This window comes from Amblyomma mixtum, chromosome 6 (assembly GCF_055824585.1).
Source record: "Amblyomma mixtum isolate Tamu chromosome 6, ASM5582458v1, whole genome shotgun sequence".
NCBI lineage: Eukaryota > Metazoa > Arthropoda > Arachnida > Ixodida > Ixodidae > Amblyomma > Amblyomma mixtum.
Window position 1 is genome coordinate 34,051,341 of NC_143017.1, and position 23,191 is coordinate 34,074,531.

Below are 23,191 nucleotides of genomic sequence, written 5' to 3' on the forward strand. Positions count from 1 at the left end.
TTAATGACACAGCCAGCTACGGCCATCATGCGCCAAGCACAAGGTATGGGAAATGTTTTCTGCAGGATTTATTAAAAATATGGACAGTTATCGGTGGTCTAAAAGGCTTCAAAAGTTTGCCTGCATAGTAATAACACAGAAAAAGAGATTTACGAATGGCTAATGGTAAAAGTTTTAAAAAAGGTCAGGTAGCCTCAGGGGCCATCCTTGCTTCGGCAAGGATGTGGAAGCTCCCAACCAATGAAATAAAGACCACAGCCTTTTTTCTCACGAATGAGAAGGTGGCTTAGGGACATCAGGTGAAGCACTGGGTCACGATTAACATCTTGTTGAGAAAACCTGCTTGTGTTAAAAATCTAAAAACACACGACATGTCAATGATTGCCTATCACCTATGAGCAATGCTGGGTGAAAAGAAATGGATTGATTATAAAACAGCGAAAAGCACTTTTTCCTTAGTTTTTCATGTCGAGAGCATTGAAATAAAATATGATTTACCGTAAGTTCATCTCCACATGTACGAACTGGTTTGTCTTGTTTAGTTAGCAAAAAGTTGTGTGTGGTGTGTGTGGCCTATATGGAGACGGCATATAATGACTTCCTTGAAACATTCCTGGTGCACGCATGACTTCCATTCTCCTAAAACTGGCTTCACCAAGTGTATTTTAGTATTTATTGGAAGTTTTTGATACCTATTTTACAAGCACATTACAACAGGATGGGTATGTAACTTTGAACTGAAAAAACTGAGCCACATAATATGTATACTAAAGTGAAACAGGTATTTTTTTCCAACATGGTAAAACTGTTAATATATAATGCTTTGTTTGTTGGGGCACATAGAGATTAAACCTGAATAAGCTAATTCTTATAAGCAAGAAAAAACAAAATGCAATCAAAAGGGGCGGCCGCGTGTGTAAGTCGCTTTTGATGGCACCGAAGTGCGTGTGAGTCCTACAACGGCTTCCTTGCACTTAAACGGTCGCTCCTGTAACTTGCACATTGCTAACTTATTTATGAAGTATAACATGCGGATGGTACAGCACGTATACACCCACAGTGTTCTACACATATACAGCAATAGTGTTAAGGGATATATTGCTGCTCTAAAAAATTAAGAAATTCTGCAGCAAAACTTTTCCTTGTATCACACTAGAAGATCGAAATTTTGGCATATATACCTCCATCCCGGATCAAGTGTGGTGCACAAATGTTAAAAAAATGCACTACCAAGGTTCCTTAGCACCCTCCACAACGACGGTATTGACACCGTGAATCTCAAACCCTCCAAATAATGGTGTGTCTCCCCAGTACCGTACTCCATTAGCCAATAATGGCTATACAAAGGAAAAACATTTCTACACTGTAATCTCCGCAGAGTGTAATAAGCGCTATATATTAACTCTTGTGCACATATCAAATTGCGTATTTTTCTATTGTACTTGTAATTTTTATCTGTACATTTCCTGTTTGTTCAAGGCGGAAAATCGTCATGTAATATGGTTTATTACGTTTAAGTTCCATGGTTGGCGACTTGTGTATTAACTGCGTTTTGATTTGATTTTGCGTTTCCACTTGTAGTTTTATTAGTGTGTGCCGCTCGTCTAAGCTGTTGCTTTCTCGAGGCGGGTTGAGGGCTGTCAAGTGGCTTGCTTGCGGCATTTACCTCAACCTCCTCGCTTCTTAAAAATGAAATGAAAACAATAAAAGAAAGTAAGAAACAAGCACCTGAGAGTCCGCATGCACACGATTGTGTGCATTGCGTATCAAAGGGTTCTTTCTCAATAACCTTTTTTCGGTGAAAAGGTGGCCTTCTCAGTCGCAGTCGCCACCGACTTGCACAATGCAGTCAACAAACGCAAACCACAAAAGCCAAAAAACTAACATGGAATCAAAAGGAAGAGGCCACGTGTGTGCATAGCTTGTTATGGCATTAAAGTTCGTGTTAGTACTACGAAAGCTTCCTTGTACATAAACAGTCGCTCCTTTTGAAGCCGTAGTGCTTGAATTCTGCTTAAGCACTTTTCACCAGTGCCATAAACAAGAGGCTTCCTACGATTATAGTCTTGGGCCGTTCAGAGAGCTTAAGGAAATTCTCTGAAGAAAACAAGATTGCAATCGAAGGAGGCTGCTCAAGCGAAAAGTGCGCCAAGGACGCCTCTCTGACACTGCTTCAAAAAAAGGGCGACTGTTTATGTACAAGGAAGATTTCGTGCTTCTGGTATGCATTCTTTTGCCATGGCATGAGTACAGTTCTCTTTTCGACTTCTGTCGTCCTTTGTCTTCACATGCGCTTGCAGATTTCGGAATGCGCAGCCAGCTACCCTAACAGACAGTTTTGGTAAACCCTTGCTTGAGCTTAGCTGAACGCGACTGTTTGACCCCTTGTCGCTATGCTCATGGTTGTCCGCAGTAAAGGACGCTAATATTCATAAAAAAATTGAATTTAAAGATTCAACACTTGATCATCTTTTTACCACGAACAAACACCTGACATCACGACTAGAGAACTCGCTGATCCGCGTAGAAATATTGGTCCTAGTATCGTCGCACTCGGCTTTTCAAAAACGTAGCAGTCCAATCCGTGCTACGCTGAGTTTATCCAACTGCATGAACGCAGCGATGAGATAACCACTTGCCGCAATGAAGGGCACCGGAATAATTTCTAGCACTTGTAAATCTTTAACGTGCACTGACATGTCACAGAACATGGCCGCCTTTTGCGTCTCCCTCGGCCGAAACGTGGTCGCCTCGGCAAGGACATGGAAAGCAGAGGCTGCCGCTTTCTACAGTTTGCGGTACAGCAATTACCTTTGTAATGCCATGTGCATCTATATTTGCAAGTTCGTTGTTGTAGGTGATCATATAAAACCCTGCTTAGTTGGCACAGATGGAACAGTAAAACAAACAAGAGCTGCAACTAGCAGTCTAACTTACTACCTTGTAATAATAAGTACGGCCAGAGAATCCTAGAATCTAACGGAGCCCATGCTTCGAATCTAGTCACAAATGGGGTAAAAGAAAAAAAAAACAATTTTTCGGTGTCATAAAAAAAGTTTTGCTGATATCCATGGAAATGTAGGAATGAAAGTCTGTGTGATTTGATTTACAAATTTTGTTTAATGCTGAATCTTGTGATCTAATCGACCATACCCCAGAGTTTTGTAGCTCAGCTCTCCAACTTCGTTTGTGAATTACTGAAGTGTGCTGTGATTGTGTCCTGTCATGATAAGGTCTGCCAGTATTGTTGTGCTTGCTTAGCATTTGGACCCATTACTAGCCCTAAATGTTATGGGTTCATGTTATGTGCGGGTACTGGTTTTGAAAATTTAATAACAAAAATAAAAAATTGATTATATAAAAGGCACTCCTAAAGAAGCTGAAGTGCACGGTTCTGATGGGCAAAATGTTTTACGAGATTTATCAAAAGCAAGCAAGGCAGAAACTCGCTTTCTTGCAAAGTGCTCACACTAAGTATCTAATAGTATTTTCCACTTTACTTATTTATGATAACTAGCAGACTATTAGTTTTCTTATATTTTATTTAGCAGATCAATCAAGCATCAATCGAGCTGTAGAAAAGGAGTTAAGCTTCCGAAATATTTCAAAAAAGCGGTGTTAGGCAATATGTAATGATTGAGAAGCTGAATTTCATGCTTTAGTTACACCGTTTACTATTCATTAAGAAAAATGTGGGTTGTATTTGCTTTATTTGTTCCAGGTCATCTTCAATGACAAAGAGATTTTCAGAGCGCAGTTTCCGTATAGCGGTGAGTACACCGCTAATTCAATCAGCTGGCCATAATTTAACGAATTCGCGAGTTGAACGAAAATGTTAAACTCGCGATGAGACTTGTGACGAAGGGGGTACAAGATCGCTGCACAGTGGGCAATTATGGTACATTATCTTGTGAATAAACTAAGCGCACTTCTTAAAGGACGAAAAAGATCTTAACTGTAATGTGTTTGTCAAAAGCGTCGCGCTAGCGGTGTGGCTATAATTTCTAACAATAAAACTAACACATTTATCGTGAATAAATTCGAGGGCTCTGATTAGGTTGTCCGCGCTGACCCCCAGATTAACGAAGCATATTCTAACTTACTGCGAAGTAACTACTTAAGGAAAGCTTCAAGTGAGATAGAAGCAAAAGTTACCGCAAAGTAAATCAAGGTGGGGGTTGGCATTGTTAATGGTAAAATTAATATCAAAGCTCCACGTTATTGGCGCTGCGCTGTGATTAACCGGATGGACTGGGGATTTTGGACGTAGCCTATATAAAAAGCTTCAGCCTGTCTTCGTTGTCTTTTCTATTGATTAAATACCACGTGTCGATTAGATGCTCCGGTGAAAACTTAGGTTGTGAAAACTTAGGTAGGTTGTCGAGCGAGCGAGCGTTTCGTCTTTCGGCCCGCGGGGAAACAGCCTATTTCATGAGCAAAGCATGCCGTCAGGGCGCTAAGACGCGAGATGCGAGGCGCCACACACGGAACGCTGCTTAGTGTTCTGCCTGTATTTCACTGCCGCGAAACATCACCGCCGCTGTTGTCTGCACTGAACACCGCCAGGTCACCGGTGTTGCATTGAATTCTGCCGTCCGTGCCGTCATTTGGAGCTCTTACTGTCCGTTTCTTTCTGCCTTTTCCTGTGTGTGTGCCTTTTTGCGCCGTTAAAAATATTGTAGTGCCCACATAATAATTTTCTTCCTGTCACAATCGCAGCTCCAGCGAACGCGACTACTTCCACGAGGCCCACATTTATGAGCACTGCTCTCGCGAATTGTCCCGTGTTTTGATTTGTTTTTATAGCGCGAACACTAAACACCCAGGATCAGATTTCGCCGATATTTGTATTTCCGTAGCCTCTCTCCGTCACACTGAGGGTGCTCGGGAAAAGGAACCTGGGTCTCAGAAGCGCCACTGGTGATGCAACCTGCCATAGCAGGGGTCTGAACCTTCGCTTATCCGCCTCACCACTTCGACAGGTATATTACGGACTCCCACCGATGTATGAATGTGACTACTGAATGGCCAATTGCGCATATATGGGCAATAACGAATTTAACAATATTGCGTCATACCCTTACGGTGGAACTTGTCTTATTTCACTGATTTTTGTCTCAGGCCTGGTTGCCCTTGTAAACCGATCCCGAACCGACACCCAAGTGAAAACCGAAGTGCTAGCGAAACTAATAGCATTTGGCCTAACCGCGCTAAATCATGCGCCATTTTTTTCTCGTCTCGCGGGCCTTTCATTGAACGCGGAAAAACCTATCGAAAGTAGGCATGAAAATAAAAACTGATGTAGAGGTCTTTTGGGGCGCTCAGTATTAGGTACTGGAATTTTCCCTTGAAAATAAAATAGCTGAAAACCCAATAATTTCTGTTAATTTGTGTACTCAGTTGTAAAATATATATGGACACTATGACTTACTTTACACGCTTGTCAACTATATGGTTGACGTTGCGACCGCATATTGCACTCAAGTATGATTCTAAAGCTGGGCTAAACATAGCTAGGACATCATGTACACCGAATTTCTTGCCGTACAGTGCATAGCGTCACCGCTTCTCATTTTTTGATATACATTTTGTTCCTTGGTGCTATGACTACAACGTTATCAGAAAAAATTCCCGTTATTTTTGGCAGATTTTCAAATCTGGGAGGAACAAAACGTAAACGTAATTGTTCAAGAAACGTACGTCACTGCTGGAATACGGCACCCTCTCTACATTGACTTCACGAAATCGGTGGGTTTCATTCAGTTATTTCCGGAGCTTTTTCTGATATAAAACATTTCTGCGAACTACAAGTAAGGGCCTTTATTTCATAATATTTGGTTAGAGTGGCTGCGGTAAAAAAGCAACAAATTTAGACATGCGCTTAATCAAGCTCCTAGATTTTATACCAACGTTGATAAGGTTGATAAGGAAAAGAATACAACAGCTGTTATTTTACCGGTACTTACCTAAGGCGCAGAAACGTGTAAGCTACAGAAACGGGTTCAGCGTGAGTTCAGGACAATGCTCCGAGCTGTGGAAAGAAACTTAAGTGTAACGTAAAGAGACCGGAAGTTGGACGAGTGTGTAAGGGAACAAACGCGGGTTAAGGAATCTTAATCGAATTCAAGCTGAAGAAATGGCAGAGCGTGTAGTCCGGAGCAAGATAACAGCAGGTTCTTAAGGGTAATAGAGAGGATTCTGAGAGAAGGTAAGCGTAGCAGGTGACGGCAGAAAGTTAGGTGAGCGGATGAGATTAAGAATTTTGCGGGGATACGGTGGCCGCAGGTAGCAAAGGACAGGGTAATTGGAGAGACATGGGAGTGGACAGTGCGCATAGTCAGGCAGGTGATGATGATGATGACAAGGTTAACGAAGGTGCGCACTAGGACTGTACGTTTGTGCCGCCTAAGGCGCGGCCTGTGCCTACTGACTTCTCGTCTTACTTTGCCTGAGCCCCGCCCTATAGGTGAACGGTCTACGCAGGCTAAGAGCAGCCCCGTCCGCGCCAACCTGGTTAGCACAGGTAGCTGGATCAGGCGATCGATAAAGTGCCCCGTGGTCCCCTAAGAAAGCATCTGCCACGACACTGCGCTTATGGGTGAAACCATGTAGAGTGGCATGTAACTTTCAGACAGCGGACGCAAAGGCATCGTAAATGTGGCTCTCATCGCTCTCAGTTGAAAGTTATTTGCAATGCTTGATTTTGCTGCGAGCATGATAAATAGGCAAAATGTTAATCCCTAATTACCTATTTATCCTATCTGAGAGACACAAAAGAGGCACAAGACTGCCACTTCTGCATCTGCAGGTGCACTATCTCAAAACCTTCAATACTAACACATAATAAGAATACTTTTTAATGCCATATCATTTAGGTGGCCGCCTTGCAAGAACCACTCGATTTCTCCGTAACGAAAATCTCAGACTGCTCGAGAGGGTCGTGGCTGCCCAAGCACAGCACAGTTTGAAGATCTGGGGACTGGATTTTCTAGGACCTTCTATTAGAGCATCATATGTGATCACACTCATGCGGCCCACTAATCCACCTTAATCTGCCCACTAATGTCCAATATTACACCTTAATCCGGTATTTATTGCTCACCAATACGCCTTAATCTATTCACTAATACCCCCTAAAACACCTGAATTCACTCACTAATACCCATACATAACCCACTAATCCTTACAAAATCTTATTTCATTTTCATGGATGACCCCACTTCCAAAATGCTGCGGTCGTTTGGAATTTTGCGGGTGGGCCAACTTCGATGTGCCGCGGCGTTTTCATCTTTAAGAATGTAGTCAAGAAGCCTGCCAAGTTTTTTGACTGAATGTTTCACGTGCAGCTTGCTTCTCTGAAAGGGTTGTAACCGTCTAGAAATTTGCTGCCAAACGTATTAAACCGCAAGCTGAACGAAAATGTTCATTAGCGCTTGTTTAACATGCTATGGAATGCAAAAATACATATCAACAAGGTGCCCATGCGAAGATATCTTATATAGTAAACTTTAACGCAGCGTGATCTAATATCAAGGTGTTTTTCGCCAGTGCTTTTCGGACGGACAATAAGCTTTATTAGCCATAGCATAGCAAGTCAACCTCGCCGGATGGCCAGAAGCTTATGCGCCTCGGCGAACCAGTCAGCCCGTTATCCATCCGAGCCTGAAATCTCGGCTTCCAGCAGCGCAGCGCGGTCTACCAGTGCTACTTAGTGTTGATTAAAGAGAATGGTTGATAGGGCAGGCACACATGATGTGGAATAAGAAAGCATGTCTACCCCAGATTGTGCCGGAGGACGGAAGCCCCCACTGCCGCTTTAAAGTGACCATATTAAACTCGGGGTCAGAAGAAATTTACTTTGCCCAGACTGCGCCGAGAGCTAAGTCCGGGCATTCCCGAAATCCACGTCCGGCCGTGCCTGCAGGAAATCTGGGTCACTTAGCCCCAGACCAGCTCGCGGGTAGAGGTGGGCTTGAGCTTCCTTTTAAGCCTAAGCCTGTGCAGTGTTCTAGACTGCGTACTGCACAGACTGAGAGAAGGTCATTCCGTTCTCGATAACTGTGTGTGTCACCCACACTTCGCGCACTTTTAAGCGCGAAGTTCACAGACACCCTTAAAGCGTGTGGGGGTAGCGGTCTCGGACTCAAAGGAGATGCCCTCGACTCAGCGTGGCAAGCTCAGCGGAGACCAGCTACCAAGTGACAAGAGGTTTTTGGGCGTTCGGTGCCCAGCTTTCGCTGGTCGCAAGCCAGAGAATGGGTCGGAGCCAAAGGTTCACAAACAAAACAAAGTTTATGCAGCAAAGAGACGATACAGAGGATTACACAATCACTAGTACAAGCACATACAAAGTGATGATTTGATTTATGGAGTTTAACGTCCCAAAGCGACTAAGGCTATGAGAGACGCCGTAGTGGAGGACTCCGGAAATTTCGACCACCTGGGGTTCTTTAACGTGCACTGACATCGCACAGTACACGGGCCTCTAGAATTTCTCCTCCAAAGAAATTCTAGCCGCCGCGGCCGGGACAAAATGATTAACAAACAATGCAACTCGGGCAAAGTTAAACTCGAGAGAGAGACTACAGTACAAAGACAATATTGCACCTAAAGTGCACTAACACAAGAGAGAGAGGTAAACAAACAAAACACAATTTGTTCACCGGGCACTGCGGCAGTCCGACGACCAGAGTTCCACGACGATGCCGTCCCGCAGACTGGCGAACGTTGCCTCGTTGGTCCGATGCTGCCGAGTGGTGTTTTCCCGGGAGTCGAACGGGAGCGCTTCGATGAAGCTTAAACGGAGGTCCGGACTGACTGATAGCGGTCAATGCCCTTTTTTAGAGGCTTGCTTCCACGTCTGTTTGTTCTACGCGCCAGAGTAGGCGCGCACGTACACGCAGCATCTCCCGTATAGTTTCCCTTCCTTTCTCTCGCCGGCCGCGCGTCCCCATTGGTCAGAGTACGGGGGTCGCATCTCGAAGTTTCGAGCGTGTTCTGGCGTGGCGCCGTCGCCGACGGGCGAGGGGGACGTGTCTTAGTGCACGCAGGGGGACGTGTCTTAGTTCCCCCCTCCCCGTCAGCTGTAGAAGCAACTGGGATGTTCCAGAGAAATCTTCGACATGGATGACTCATTCCCTCGGCGCACGCCGTGACGGTGAGCGGTGGTGAAGGGGAGAGGTAGCCACGCGCTTAGCGGGGGTTTTCCTTCTCTCCCGTTCGGCTCGCGCCGGCGAGACGCCGTGCGCGCGGCGGTTTTTCTTTGTTTGTTTCTAAAATGCGCCGAATTTTGTGACAGTGTGCAACTTCGTGAATCTTTGTATCGGAAATCTGAAAGCTTTTATGGCCTAAAACCTGAATTGGTACACCACAGGAAATAACAGTCAGCGTCTCGTTAAGTTATCAGCGCCTAAATTTTATCCAGCTTGTCTCATCATCGCAAGCACTGACTCATTCGGTACCACTGACGACCACATTTTTGGGAAGGGAATGTAAAGCACACAAACTAGACAACTAGACAACCACACAAAGTAGACACAAACTAGGTCTTCCTCACTGCTCTGATTAATCCAGTCCTTTTTTAAAATCAGAGATAATATTATGCCTCAATCACAGATGCAGCACACCGCCAAGCGAAATTTATTTTATTTTTCAGGCGCCATTTTTGGATGCATTTGTTCGGCTGGATGTCGGCGATACCGCGTTCATTTTGGGAGAGCACAAAGACAATGAAAGGTGCGTGCTAATTAACGTCTTTATTAACATGATAGCTTTAAGAAGTTCATGTCGCAAAATGTCCTGCGTCATCGTCGGCGTTGGCGTCGTTGACAGTCGGCGAAAACTCCTAAGACAAGCAACCTAGGATGTAGGTGGGCAACCTGAGTCTCGTAACCTTGTGACGACATCACAACCTGCCTGCCGGATTATGAGAGAACTGCGCACCGCAGCAGGTGGCAATTAAATGAACTATTGGTAACGAGATATTGCTCGGGAATAGCAATCTGATTCGCATAAGCCCCACTGGTGGCAGCACCTTCCATAGCAGAGAAGTGACGCAACGCTTAACCGCTGCACCACAGCACCACTGTGACAGGAGTGGTATGAAAACTCTGATAAGGCGGAGCGTAAGAGCCCCCTCAGTTTTTTTTTTATTTTAACGCTAGCGCCTATATGATTGCGACCGAACCTATGCTTCATTTGTAAAGCGTCGTAGATGATTGTCTAGCACATTCGGCTGCGTGTCGCAATGTGGTAGTGACGGAGCTGCCGTGGTGGGGGCATTTCAGTGGAAGTCAAATGCATAAACGCTTGCGTGTTCAGAGTTTAAGGCACGATAAAGATTCCTACGTGAAAGATGTGATCTCACAACCTCTGCATGTTGGGCGGCCTTATGGGCTCTCGCTCGGCTTTGAAAAGTTAAAACCAGCAGAGCAGGCCGCATGCACCCAGTTCATTTTGTGGCCACTTTAGGCAGTAAAACCATCCTGCTTCTTAAGTTAGAGCCTTAATTGGTCAGGAGGAATCTTGTCTTAAAGAAAACGTGTGCCTATTTTCGACTGTAGACACATGTATGTGTTTCTCCTAGTCAAGCTCTTCTGTACCAGAGACCAGTGCCTCCTAGTTCATAGCGTTCCAGTACGCTATCTTTCAGTGTACGGCGCCACAATCTTTCCATAATCGGCCATGATATCGGCACACCCAGTCCCAGTGGCACGGCATCTCGTAGTAGAAAAAGGAGGTACACCAAAATTGGCGTGGCGTTAATGAGGCCGGCTGGCGCATATATATCGGGCCATATTTTTTGGGGTCAGGCAAAGTTTACATTTGTATTTGGTTTTAACGGAATGGGAGCCTAACAAGTCGAAAAGCTGCTCAGCAGCTGCTTGAGAGCGTCTCAGGGCACATACATTGTGGTAGCGCACAAGTGACAAGGTATGAGTGAGCTAAGCACAGGCCCATAATGATAAATAAAATGAAACTACAGCCTGCTAATATTTGAAGGTATGAGGTCACTTTCTGAGACAAATGTTTTAATAGCAGGTACATACAACCAATTAGTGGCCTAGTTTAACGACTGGATTCTTTAATCCTATCTAGTGTTTGTGCATTCATAAAAAATGCTGACGCTTTCATTTTTAAATCTATTAAACACATATATGACGCCAGCAGCCAACTTTCATTTAGTTATTTCCAATACAGATTGTTTTTGTAATATAATTATAGGCAAGCGTGCGGAATAAACAAAACTAATTTTGATACTATCAATGGTCATTGTGTGATAGTGTAATGTACAAAAACACTGGTTTTCATGTCCGCATCTTTCTCAAAAAAAAATACAGCATTAACGAAAATTCCAAGACATAAAAATTGCATACACAGATACCGAGTGTTTCAGCGAACACTTTCAAAAAATTTTCAAAAAAAGCCTTTTGGGGTAAAAATATGGCCTTTGCGGCATATTTTTACCGGTGTTGGCGGACACCAGAAAATTGGTTATTTATCTTGTGTAGTAAGGTGGTCAACTAATTGTAGATAATTGACTTGTTTACAATTAGAGACAGGAACCTAGTAGCAAACAGTGATTTGTAGCCGGTTGTTAGTAAGAGAATTTCGGTTTTTAGAATTCTTAGCATGCAATTGCCCTCGTCGCGGTGACTGAATTTTGCGAAAATACATGCGCTTTCGATAGCGTGCAGGCAAAGCAACCCCTCCAGTGCACGTAACTAGTCCAAAAATTCAAATTTTTTTCGTGCCACAGCGTGAAGGGTCGCCGTATTTTCCAATTTCCAGAAACAGATATGGCTGTTACTAACGGCCGGCTACAAATATCTAATTGCAAGTGGTGCCCTGTCTCTACTAGTTAAAAAGTCAATGAAATGAGAAATAGTTAGCCAGCTTACTATTTAAAACGATTCACCGGCTTTCTGGTCTCCGCCGACACTGGCAATACTACACCACAATAACCATATTTTTATCCGAAAAGCCTTTTTTTGAAAAGTTTTTAACGTGTTCGCTGAACACTCGGTATATAAGTGTAGGAAGATACTTTAAAGAGAATTGTACAGAAAAAAATTGGCAGTGGCTTAGCTCGGCTGTGCCAGGATATACATAGCGAAAGCAGGCATGCGAAACAGCTGGCGAAGTGAGCGGAGGCGAGCGCAACGATGAGGCAAGTGGTGTGACGTCATACCAAACAGCGGCGGCGGCTCCGCGGCGAGGCGTGTGGTGTAACGTCATGCCAGATGGCGCCGCGAGCGCGCGGCGTCCGCCAGCTGCGACGGTTGCTAGGCAACGGCTCAGGGTCGGTTTCTGTGCCTCCTCGGAGCACCACCGCAGGGAAATCGCAAGTTCGTGGCCAATGTAGCTTTCGCTACAAAAGTCGGCAGAGACGCTCAAGACCGCCTACATGTGAGAAGGCGTAAGCCAGCCTGGTCACTTTTTGAACGTAGTCGCTGCGCGCTGCGGCGTGATGTAACGCGCGCAGCTGGCGTTGCTACTTTTGCAAGACTGCGTAGCTGTCGCCGCACACTTTCTGATCTGCGCTCTAACCTCGTCAAGGAAGACACGCGCTTCCACTACACCACTAGCTATTTCGTTTCTTTCTGTAATTAAAACTCATAGATCCCTGGCAGTAGTGCACCACTTCTGGTGCACTGGTGCAACGGTTAAGTGATGCGCCAGTGCCCTGTGAAGGCAGCTGCAGCCATCAGAAAGGATTTCAATGATGCAGGTTGCTCGGTACGCGATTAGCCATTAGTTCCATCGCCACCTGCCAGTCCCATGGGTTGGAAGGTGCTGCCACCGGTGGGGCTTGTGCGATCTATGTTGCTCTTCCCGAGCAACTCCGCGCGACCAATCATTAATTTAACTGCCAACTGCCAGGTTGCATGAGGAAGCCATCTTTTACGGGTACCATCGAGTGTCAACACAAACAAACAGACGCGTTTTCGCTCAATGAGGCAACTGACACCCCTTAAAAAAGGTGGGATCGTTCACGCAAGAAGAAACAGCAAAACATTCTTAGCATGATCTGTTGCCAGGATTGTACGTGATCGTCTGCAGGAGCGAAACATTGCTTTGAGTACAACGACCATGAAGACGGGAAAAAACTACAACTGCCATAAACCAATGTCCGGGATGGTTAAAATCCACCATATTTGTATCTAAGCTCATTCTCATGCCTTCTTTTCCTTGTTTTTGTGCGTGGCACAAGCTCATTTCTTTTCTCATGTTTTTCCCGGCGTACGTAGGCGGACAGGAAGATTTCTTGGTACTCTGTTGATCACCTGTCAGGCAAGCTTTCAGTGTGTGCAGAACAGGCGTGACCACAACGTGTTTCAAAATGGCTAGCGTCTCTCTCTTTTCTTTGCTGAAATGATACACGGCATCATAAAAATCAAACTTCATTGTGGGTAGGCTGTCATGCCTATCCAATGTGTTCTAAACACTTGTGTCCTTTTGTGAGCTTTTTTTTCGATAAATGCGATCGAAATAAGCATAGATTATTAAGAAACAATTGCTATTAGTCTACAATCAAAATTATCGGAGAAGAAAATAGAACTAGTGCTCTAGAAATAACGTAATCATTTTTGTATGAAACTTTTACTTTCGGTTTCGCGAGATTTGTAAAGTATTACATTTCGGCTCCATCTTTGGAACGATGAAAATTAGAAACATCATTTTTATTGCACTTCATTCAGAAATCAGTGGGTACTTCTATGACAAAAAAATTTTAAAACGATTTTTTTTCAAGCATCACCATCATCAGAATCAACCTAACTACGCCCACTGCAGGGCAAAGGCCTCTCCCATGTCTCTTCGAATAACCCTGTCGCTCGCCAGCTGCGGCCACCGTATTCCCGCAAATGTCTTAATATCATCCGCCCACCCAACATTCTGCCGCCCCCTGCTACGTTTGCCTTCTCTTGCCATCCACTCCGTTACCCTTAAGGACCAGCGATTATCTTGCCTTCGCATTACATGCCCTGACCAAGCCCACTTCTTTCTCTTGATTTCGACTAGAATGTCATTAACCCACGTTTGTTCTCTCACCCACTCCACCCGCTTCCGATCTCTTAACGTTACACGTATCATTTTTGTTTCCATACCTCGCTGCGTTGTCGTTAACTTAAGCTGAACCCTCTTTGTTAGCCTCCACGTTTCTGCCCCATAGGTGAGTACCGGTAAGATACAGCTGTTGTATACTTTTACCTTGAGGGGTATTCGTAAACTGCCATTCATGATCTGAGAGAGCCTGCAATATGCGCTCCACCTCATTTTTATTCTTCTAGTTATTTCCCTCTCATGATCCGGATCAGCTGTCACTACCTGCCCTAAATAGACATATTCTCTTACTACTTGCAGCACCGCGCCACTAATTGCGAACTGCTGTTCTCTTGCTAGACTGTTCCGTATTACTTTGGTTTTCTGCGTGTCAATTTTTAGAGCCACCGTTCTGCTCTGCCTGTCTAACTCATTGATCATGTCCTGAGTTTCCTCATATCTTAACAAAATTATCATTCCACTTGCAGTAAAGGGAAGAAGACTATACGTGCACTTAGTTGTCCACATGTTACATTTTAAACTCCTTAGGCGTAAGGCGTGCGCGTTTTTATTGAATGGCAATATTCATTCAAAACGGTTGACACAAAGAAATCTGTCTGGTTTCGGTAGGTTGGTCTCTTATTGGACACAGCCGATCGCTGTAGATTTTATGAAAATCTTTTCTTTTCAAGAAATGTTTGGCGAGGAGTTTGGAGATAGTCACTTTAAGGCGGGAAAGCTTGATAATACGGCGGACGTAATAAAGCATGAAATTCCTTGAGGTTTCGTTCACGTGCAACTCAGGAGAGCATAGTTTTGAAGTCGCAACAAACCTGAGGCTGGACACCAAGCCCAATCTCGAATATAGCCCTTCTGAAGCATTCCAAAATTTACTTTTCGACTGCTACATTGAATAACAAAAATACATTAGGTCACGCGGCGAGACGGCTTCCAAGAAGCGCAGGCGCCAGCCAAGGTTGGTCCTTCCCTGATATTTTGGGCTGTTTGGTAGCCTCTCGCCCTACGGGATCTAAATCGTTGTCTTCGTTCCTTTTCGTCCGTTCTGCGCTGCTAAATGCAAGGCTCCACTGGCACTGTCACCATGGCCTTGAATGCAGCCGGATGAGTTCAGAGAGAGAAAGGCTCGTCTATTTATTTGAGTTGGGTTTGTTGTAGGCAGCGACTGGCGATGTTCTGTTGCCTGTTGCGACACTTGGATGTTAATTAAGATTGGAAATTAGAGGCACCGATCAGTGGCATGGCGGATCTACCATCTATGTCTACAACGGCCGCTCTATGAGTCATGGATAAAAGTAGGTGGGATGCGACTTCATCGACATGGAAAACAGAAAAAAATGTGCCATCGAGAAAAAGACATCAACAGAAAGCATTAAAGCACGACAGGTGTGCCATCCACTGGAAAAGTACCGGCTGACTGACAAGCGAGGCAACTCAGCAATATTTTTTTTTTTTTGTTGGCGTGAATCCCCATCCCGCAAACTTTTGTCCATAACGTGACACCGAAAGCGAGAATACGGCCAATGCTGCCGGAGGACGCTGGATACGCTTTGCAGCACAAAAGGGAGAGTGGGATGAATGACGGGGGCGCGTTAAACATCAAAAGCAGCGAAGGCAGGCGAACATGCTGTCCTGTTAATGAAGGCGCCCGACGATGAAGACTTCTTTAGCCGCGAACTTAGCCGCAGAGACCATCGGTGCGTCATAGCTCAAAGGCTAAAAGCGGACGAAGGTGGGGGTCCTTTCAACAACCGAAAGCACTGGACACCATCCCCCCGTGGCTGCCACCATATATAACCCATCCGAGAATGTGCTACGCTTTCCTTGCAAAACATTTTATACTTACACTTAATTAGCAAGAGATGCTAGACTGCGTATGTTTGAGAAAGAATAATTGGCGGCCACATTTAAATTTACCTGCGTGGTTTATCTGCGTGTTCATTCAGGAGGTGAAATTTCTATCACGAAGGGTGTTAGCCAGGAATACAATATATAAGCACTACTCACCTTGTTTCAACAGGAGGCATTCAAAGAAATTATCAGGAAATGGTTGTGGATAAAAGTTATGAGGAAAGCTTAGCAACAGCCAATTTGCTGATTAAATTGCTCTGTTAAGGATTTCAGGGGCAGAATCACAGAGGATGATGGTCGGAACGTAAAGAAGAAAAGGAGAAAGTTTAAAATGAATAAAAGAAAAGAAGTAATGTTTAACAGTCCGGGAAGAGAACGGCACTCTAAAAAAAAGCGGCACAGCACTGCACGTAGTAAGCGAATGCATGTGCTTAGGGCAGGAGACAAGCGCCGACCCGGAACACGAGAGAAGAATAGCTACGGTAACAATAATGGGCTGGTTCGCATTCTGCAGGTACAGAGGCAAAACACATGCCTAGAACGACCGAACTGTGTGCTCCGCAGCTCCCGAAGCTGCTGCGACCAAGATGGCAAAAAATGACGATGAAAGTCCAAAATTTTAACTGCACATCCTTAGATTCAGGCTATTTTTAACCACATGTTATCTCTAGATATCGCTTGTTGAGCTTGAAACATGCTCAGAACGGGTTCTAGACAAGCGTTCTGCCCTCTGTACTCTCAGATCATGAATAACAACTTACCAGTATTATTTCGAAGGAGACGTTGCAGTTATTATATGTTGCCAGTCATCGCTTATGGGGGTAAAAACTTTCAATCTAAAGAAAAAGTCTGAAAATAAGTTGAGGCCCGCGCATGGAGGTATGAAAGCGGTAAAATATTAGTGCAACGTTAAGAGGCACGAAGACCGCCGGATGGGTCTGGAAACAAACGGAAGATTTCATCCTGGTTAACATCCACCACAAGAAATACGCTTGCTCAGGTTTTTTAATGCACAGGGAGGGCAAAGAGCTGGAGTTGTGGTTGAGATAAAGACGCTTGCATGAATAATGCGGGCAGAGCTGGCGCACACAAGGTTAATTGAAAGTCAGCGATAGAAACATTTCTCTTGTAGATTCGGCTAGAGTGCTTTAGTCAGCTTCTCTGAGATCCTGAATGGCAGTTTACCAGAATCCTGCAAGAGAGAAGTGTAAAACAGCACTACCTTATCGGTACTCACCCATGAGGCCGAAACGTGGAGGTTAACGGGAAGGATTCAAAGTAAATTAAGGCACCGCAGCTACGTATACAAAGGAAAATCATAGATATTCAGACACAGGACGAGATCAGAGCGGGTCAACGAAGAAAGGCGAGTTAGCGAAATTCTAGTTGACGACAAGAAGAAATTGGCAAAGATAGGTGGGTGTACAAGATTAGGAAAGTCTGCAGGGAAAAGCTGGTCTCTACTGGCAGACGCTGCGTTAATTGGAGGGGTATGGGAGAAGCCTTTGCGCTGCTCCGGGCGTCATCGGGCTGATCAAGATCTATTTAGGCTGATAATCACGATGACGATAAATTTGGTTTTGTGGAGATAAGGAGATAAGGCACATCACCTTCGATCTAACGAGGCTTCGAAAGCCGATTACCTCACTATCCCACTGAATGCCAAGACTGCTTTGCGGCGTGCACGTTCGGAGCGCAGCGGCTCTAGAGAGCGCAAGGCACGCTAGTGCTTTCTCTTGAGCAGCCCTCCTCCTCCGTACGTGCGCAAGGGCCGAGTTGACAGTGCGGAGAGAGGCAACAACGGGCCAGTAGCCACCACGCCGGGAGCCATGGACCCATAGCTGTCAATTTCAGCCTTCTCCCTCTTGTGCCTGCCGGTAGCCTGGTTGCCGCCTGAGCAATCAAAGATACTAAATTTGGGCGCGATACCGATTGGTCGTCTTAAAACGAAAGCGTTACGGAGCCGTGTCGCAGAAAATCCGGCGTATGTTGCCAGCGTTGGCGTCCTTGACTGAGACCGAAAAATCTTGGAAAAATCCACAGAGAATCAATTTAGGTGGGCCACCTTGGTGGCAGTGAAATTAATGATTGGTCGCCAGAGGTTGCTCGGGAAGAGCAACGTGCGTCGAACACGCCCCACCGCTGGCAGCACCTGCCAACGCAGATCAGTGACGCATCGCTTAACCCCGGTATCACTGCGCCAGGAGCGGTATGAGGACTCCTGGGAGTCTGCAAAAGTAAAGTAGAGATTGACCAATAACGCGAATATGGGCATTATTCCATTAATGCTACAGCGTCATACCCTTGCGGTGGAGCTTAGGTGCCCCCTCCAATTTTTGCATGCTGCCTATCTGCTAGTGTAACGTGTGTTGCTCTTCACGGCCTCACGTGCGGTCGGAACTACTGGAGCGGCCTTGGCTCCAGTGCGCAGACGCGCAGGAGCAATGGACACGCTACACAGGCGCCCTTTACTCGCACTGGAGAAGTGGCTGCGCAAGCAACTTCCCAGATTGAGCTGCCTGCTTTGTGAACCTTGTTTGCAAGACAGAGTAGTTTATGACGATAACTGATGTTGCATACGCTTATAGAACCGTGCGTGCCAGATCTCAGAACGCAGCACCGAAATGGGCTCTCATTAGAGCAGAACGCATAGTAGTGAATTTCGTTCCACGCATGGTTGGCTATTGGAACGAAAGCAAATATTTTTATTCGTTTTCGCCGCAACATTCACCGAAATGTTGGTAGCCAAAGCGGGAGCGTCGCAGGAGATGAGTTGGTAACCAATTTTTGACTCCGAGTCTCTCGCCTGTTCAAGACACAATCCCCACTGCAATAGAATCGCCACCAACGCCTGTATATATGTGTGTATAGAGTGCAAAAGATGTTTGTTGCTGGCTCAAATTTTATACAGCAATTCTTTATTGCAAGCCTAAAGCTTTTGGCATGTGTTCGTTTGTCCTGGCAGGATTCGTGTGCTACACACTACCGAGGAGACGAATCTTCCGGGGTGCCCCGCAGGGAATATCAAGCTAGAGGTATCTAGGAATACGCATGGATGCGTTTTCTCTGCTCCGGAATGCGCCCAAAATGTGGTGGTGAAAAACGACGATCTCATGTTACACTTCGGTTCCTTCGTGCCATTGTTTGGACCTAATTTCACCATTCAAGATGTCGTTCTAGTGAGTAAAAATCACCATTTACCCTTTGTTTGGCTTCTACTAGAAATTTTTGTCTGTCCTATATGATTGCCGAATTCAAAGATTTGAGGGCCTGCACAAGACGGGATGGGCCAAAGGCCAAATAGACGTGCTAACGGCAGAAACATCCCCCGGGTGAGTCGTGGCCAACAGAAGCGCAAAGCCGTGTCGTCGGCCGATGGCCCGACACCAGATTACCGGGAGTATAAGTCGGTACCAGAGTATTTCATGTGCTGTAGTTAGGCATTAATCAAGACACGGGGCTGCTTCGCAACGGGATCTACACTCGCTGGCACTGACGACATTTGTCCCCCTTAAAAGGGCCCCTTGCTGTCGCATGCCGGGTTATGTTCTTTAAACTGTTGTGATGGTCCTGTACTGCCTTTGTAGGTAACAATGCCTTGTGCGATTCACGCAAGGCGCTCAAGCCATTGTGTAACAGATATCATAGTGGATGGCGAATGACTCTCTGATGATGAGCTTCCAGAATTCATTAGCACGGGGAAGTATACAGGTCCACTTGCTAGCATGTAGTACCATACACATACGAACAATCCAATGAGCTCTATATCGCTTTTTCCCTGCAGTCGAACTGAAATTTGCAAAATAATCGGGAACTTAAAAAGTGACGTAGCATCTGGAAATTACGGTATAAAGTCTTCGCCAATTAAACATTATCAAAATCAAATTAATCATGTGTTGTCCCACAGAATCAACCTAATGCTTCTCACTGGGCAGTTTCCGCATGACCTAAAGATAGCGAAAGTATTACCCGTGTATAAAACGGCGGTGCAGCATATATGAACTACCGGCCAGTCTCTGTCCTAACTGTATTCTCAAAAATATTTGAGCGCATCAATAATGATAGACTTACCAGCTTTTTCCAGAAACATAAAATAATAGCTGATGCGCAATATGGTTTCGAACCAAATAAGTCTACGGTTCAAGCCCCTATGCATATAAAAGACAAAATTATTGAAAACATACAAAAGAAACTCTTAACCCTTGGCCTATTCATAGATCTTAGGAAAGCGTTCGATACTGTGCAACATGATATATTGATAAAAAGGTAGAGATATGCGGGATTCGGGGCGTTGCGCTGAGGCTGTTGCAAACGTACCTGGAAGACAGATCACAATATGTAGTCATAAACAATCACATTTGAGTAAAATGGAGATACAACAAGGCACCCCTCGAGGCCTTTACTCATTCTTATATATGTGAATGATATAACTATGATACCAGGATGCCCTCAGTTAATCATGTATGCTGACGACATGAATATATTTTTTGCATGAGCAACCATGTGAGACATGTGAGACAATTAGTGCGCCATTTCCTTTCCTCAAAATCCAGTTTTCAAACACCAGTTTTCCAAGCTTTGAACCGTGTGCACCAATAAATGCGACTATCGCGTAGCAAGCAACATATGGAAATTAGATTATAGCGTGAGGATTTGTCAGGATCATTCCAGTGGAGTGGGGCAGTTGTACAATATATCAGTATTAGTGCAGTAAAACAGGAAAGCGCTGTTCCTGTCTGCACTTGCGTTACTGTCTTGCGGATAGGAAACGAGAATCTTTCATGTGGAAGACCGAATGGCATGACAGGAGCAAGTATTTAGTGCCATTAGCATGGAACTTCGGCGTAGTTCACGTTCGGAGTTCCTTCGGGTGGTCGACGGGAAATGAATTTTTGCAAGCAAGGCTGCGAAAAAGTGTGTGATCCAGAGTGCCCCAGCGTTACAGCGTCATTAATACAATTGTATATAGTCAGTGGCTTAACTTCTGCCACTATAATTTGTCAACATTTTTCGTTCAAGAAACGCCCCTTCTTGCCTGCGTACTTTATCTCGCAAAACAGCTTGTGTTATCCCCTTTTCCAGGTTAACTAGATGATCCACTGTGTTTGGTATGCGGTTATCACGACCCAGATTTTATTTATTTGCGTGTTTATTTATTTTTGTTTATATAATTTCAATGCTCCAAGTCTCATCTGAGACTATAGTAAGTGGCCGAACAACAATGCAAGCATGTTAATTTCAAGCAGTGGACTTTAGAACTGGGTAACAGAAAAACAAACAGAGGTGAACGTAAAGGAACACGCCTAGTAAAAAGAAAACGTAAACACTGCTGAAAAACATCCTGGATTGCGAAAACACGCACCCATGCACACAACTGTATTAAAAAAAAATTAAAAGTCTTGGAGTCAGGCCCAACATTTGCATGAGAAATTCAGTAAAATAACAACTATAGGTGAGCATGAAAGCGAGAGTAAAAAGGTTGGCTGTGGCTTAACTCAGTTATGCCTGGATATGCCTAGCGAGAGGTACTGTTAATTTTATTGTTTAGCTTGGCTTTCTCTACGGCTTATGATTAAGCATGGTACGTCTTAGTGTTTAGGTTTTGTTGTTACCTATAGTTGAGTTATGGCTTCATTAAAGACTATACATTTTTAATGTGTAACGCATATGCAAAAGTCTTCCGCAAACGTCACACGCAAATCCTAACGGATTGTCTGTAGAGGCCATTTGGAACATGCGCGTCGCACTTCAACTTTATGCCAGCCGAATCGCGTGTTCCGTCACACTGCGAGCGTTCACGTCCTCAAAGTCCGTTGTATCGGCGGCTAGACGCGCCGCTCTAGGAGCTGCGTCACTCTGCCGGCTCTGTTCGATACGCCGGCTCTGTTCGATACGCCGTCTCTGCTTCTGCCTCTGTAGCTCGTTGCCTCCTCCTGGTTTCATTACGTCGTTGATCCGCGGCCCTGGCACGAGATGCCGAACTAGACGTACGACGAAGCATCCTTATCTGAATACACTCGCCTGGCCGCTTCGTACTTACGACGCTTCTCGAGGCGTGCGGCTCGTTCTTCCTCCGACTCCTCGGCTCTCTGCCTCCTCTTGGTTTCGTTCCGACGACGAAGCCTGGTTTCTTTCAGTCTCTCCGACTCACTTTCCATATCTGCCGACGAATTCCACCGAGCCGTCGAATGTGCTAACGCCCTATTACAACTGGCGATCCGGAACACGTCTTGTTCCAGCAAAGCGAAGAGCGTGTTTCAATGGGCGATTTCGATTCAAGTCCGGAGCTCTGGTTGGAGAGAGGCAGATATCTTGCCCCTTAAATGGTCACGATTCGCATTAAGAGCGAGTGTTTATTCCGGCGTATGTATCTAAAAGCGTGTGGACCGACGCACCTATTTTCACGACGCAAACTAAGAGAAAGGGCAGCTATTGGCAGCCGACTGCAAGGCGATAAGCAAACCACGGACAAGTGCATTGATTAATTAAAGCCCAGTCCTCTGTGTCGACTGATTCACTAAAGTGTGCTGGAAGTGAAATTTCTTAATTGTAGGGCTTAACGTACCGAAGCCGCACTCTCGCTATGAGGGACGCCGTATCTGAGGCCTTAGTAATAATTTCCACCACCTGGCACTTTAATGTCCGCTGATGTCTGGCAGCACACGGGCGTACTTGTATTTCGCCTCTACTAAAGTGAGAACGCCGTGACAGGCATCGAACCCGCGCGCCCTTGGGATCACCAGCCGAACACCACAGCCGCTAAGCCACCGCGGCGAGTGAAGGGAAAAATAAAATACATGGCTACCCCGCCCGAGCAAACCTGCGGCACTAATGACCTTCACGTTCTTTCGAGTCTTCGAGTTGTAGTCCAGCGGCTCGCTCGCCTTGCTTCCACTGCGTGTGGCCGTCGCATCTTCCATCACATTTCTGTTTTTCCTTTATCGCGGTTACTCAGTGGCGTTGGGGTTTGCGGCGTAAGACCGGCTTCGCCGCATTTATGTGCGAGGTGGTTAATCCGGAGCGCTCCAGTAGGACGTTACCCTCAGTCCATGCTCAGCGTCGTGACGTTAAGACTACACAGGCGCGACAGCTTTGCTTCGCTTCGATGCGGAGCCACTAAAACCAGCGCACGTTGCTCTGGCGCGGCCGCACCTGGGTGCACGTAGTGCGCTTTTCTCTGCACAGCCGCACTACCACCGGGTGTGCACAACACAGCGCTTGTTTGTGTGCGGAATGGCAGTCACCACCTCCGCATCCACAGAAGTGCGCGCTGCCAATT

The 23,191-nt window shown here is 45.5% G+C and overlaps 1 protein-coding gene across 1 annotated transcript in view; it reads left to right on the plus strand.

Moving 5' to 3' along the window:
• LOC149338759 (uncharacterized) overlaps positions 1-21,003 on the plus strand; it is a 41,310-nt gene extending 20,307 nt beyond the window's left edge. Inside the window, exons 4-8 of the mRNA XM_089550795.1 lie at positions 3,722-3,770; positions 5,648-5,748; positions 9,656-9,735; positions 18,878-19,091; positions 20,995-21,003. Coding sequence (XP_089406921.1) covers positions 3,722-3,770; positions 5,648-5,748; positions 9,656-9,735; positions 18,878-19,091; positions 20,995-21,003 — 453 coding nt within the window. The remainder of the gene's footprint in view (positions 1-3,721; positions 3,771-5,647; positions 5,749-9,655; positions 9,736-18,877; positions 19,092-20,994) is intronic.
• Positions 21,004-23,191: the final 2,188 nt, after the last annotated feature.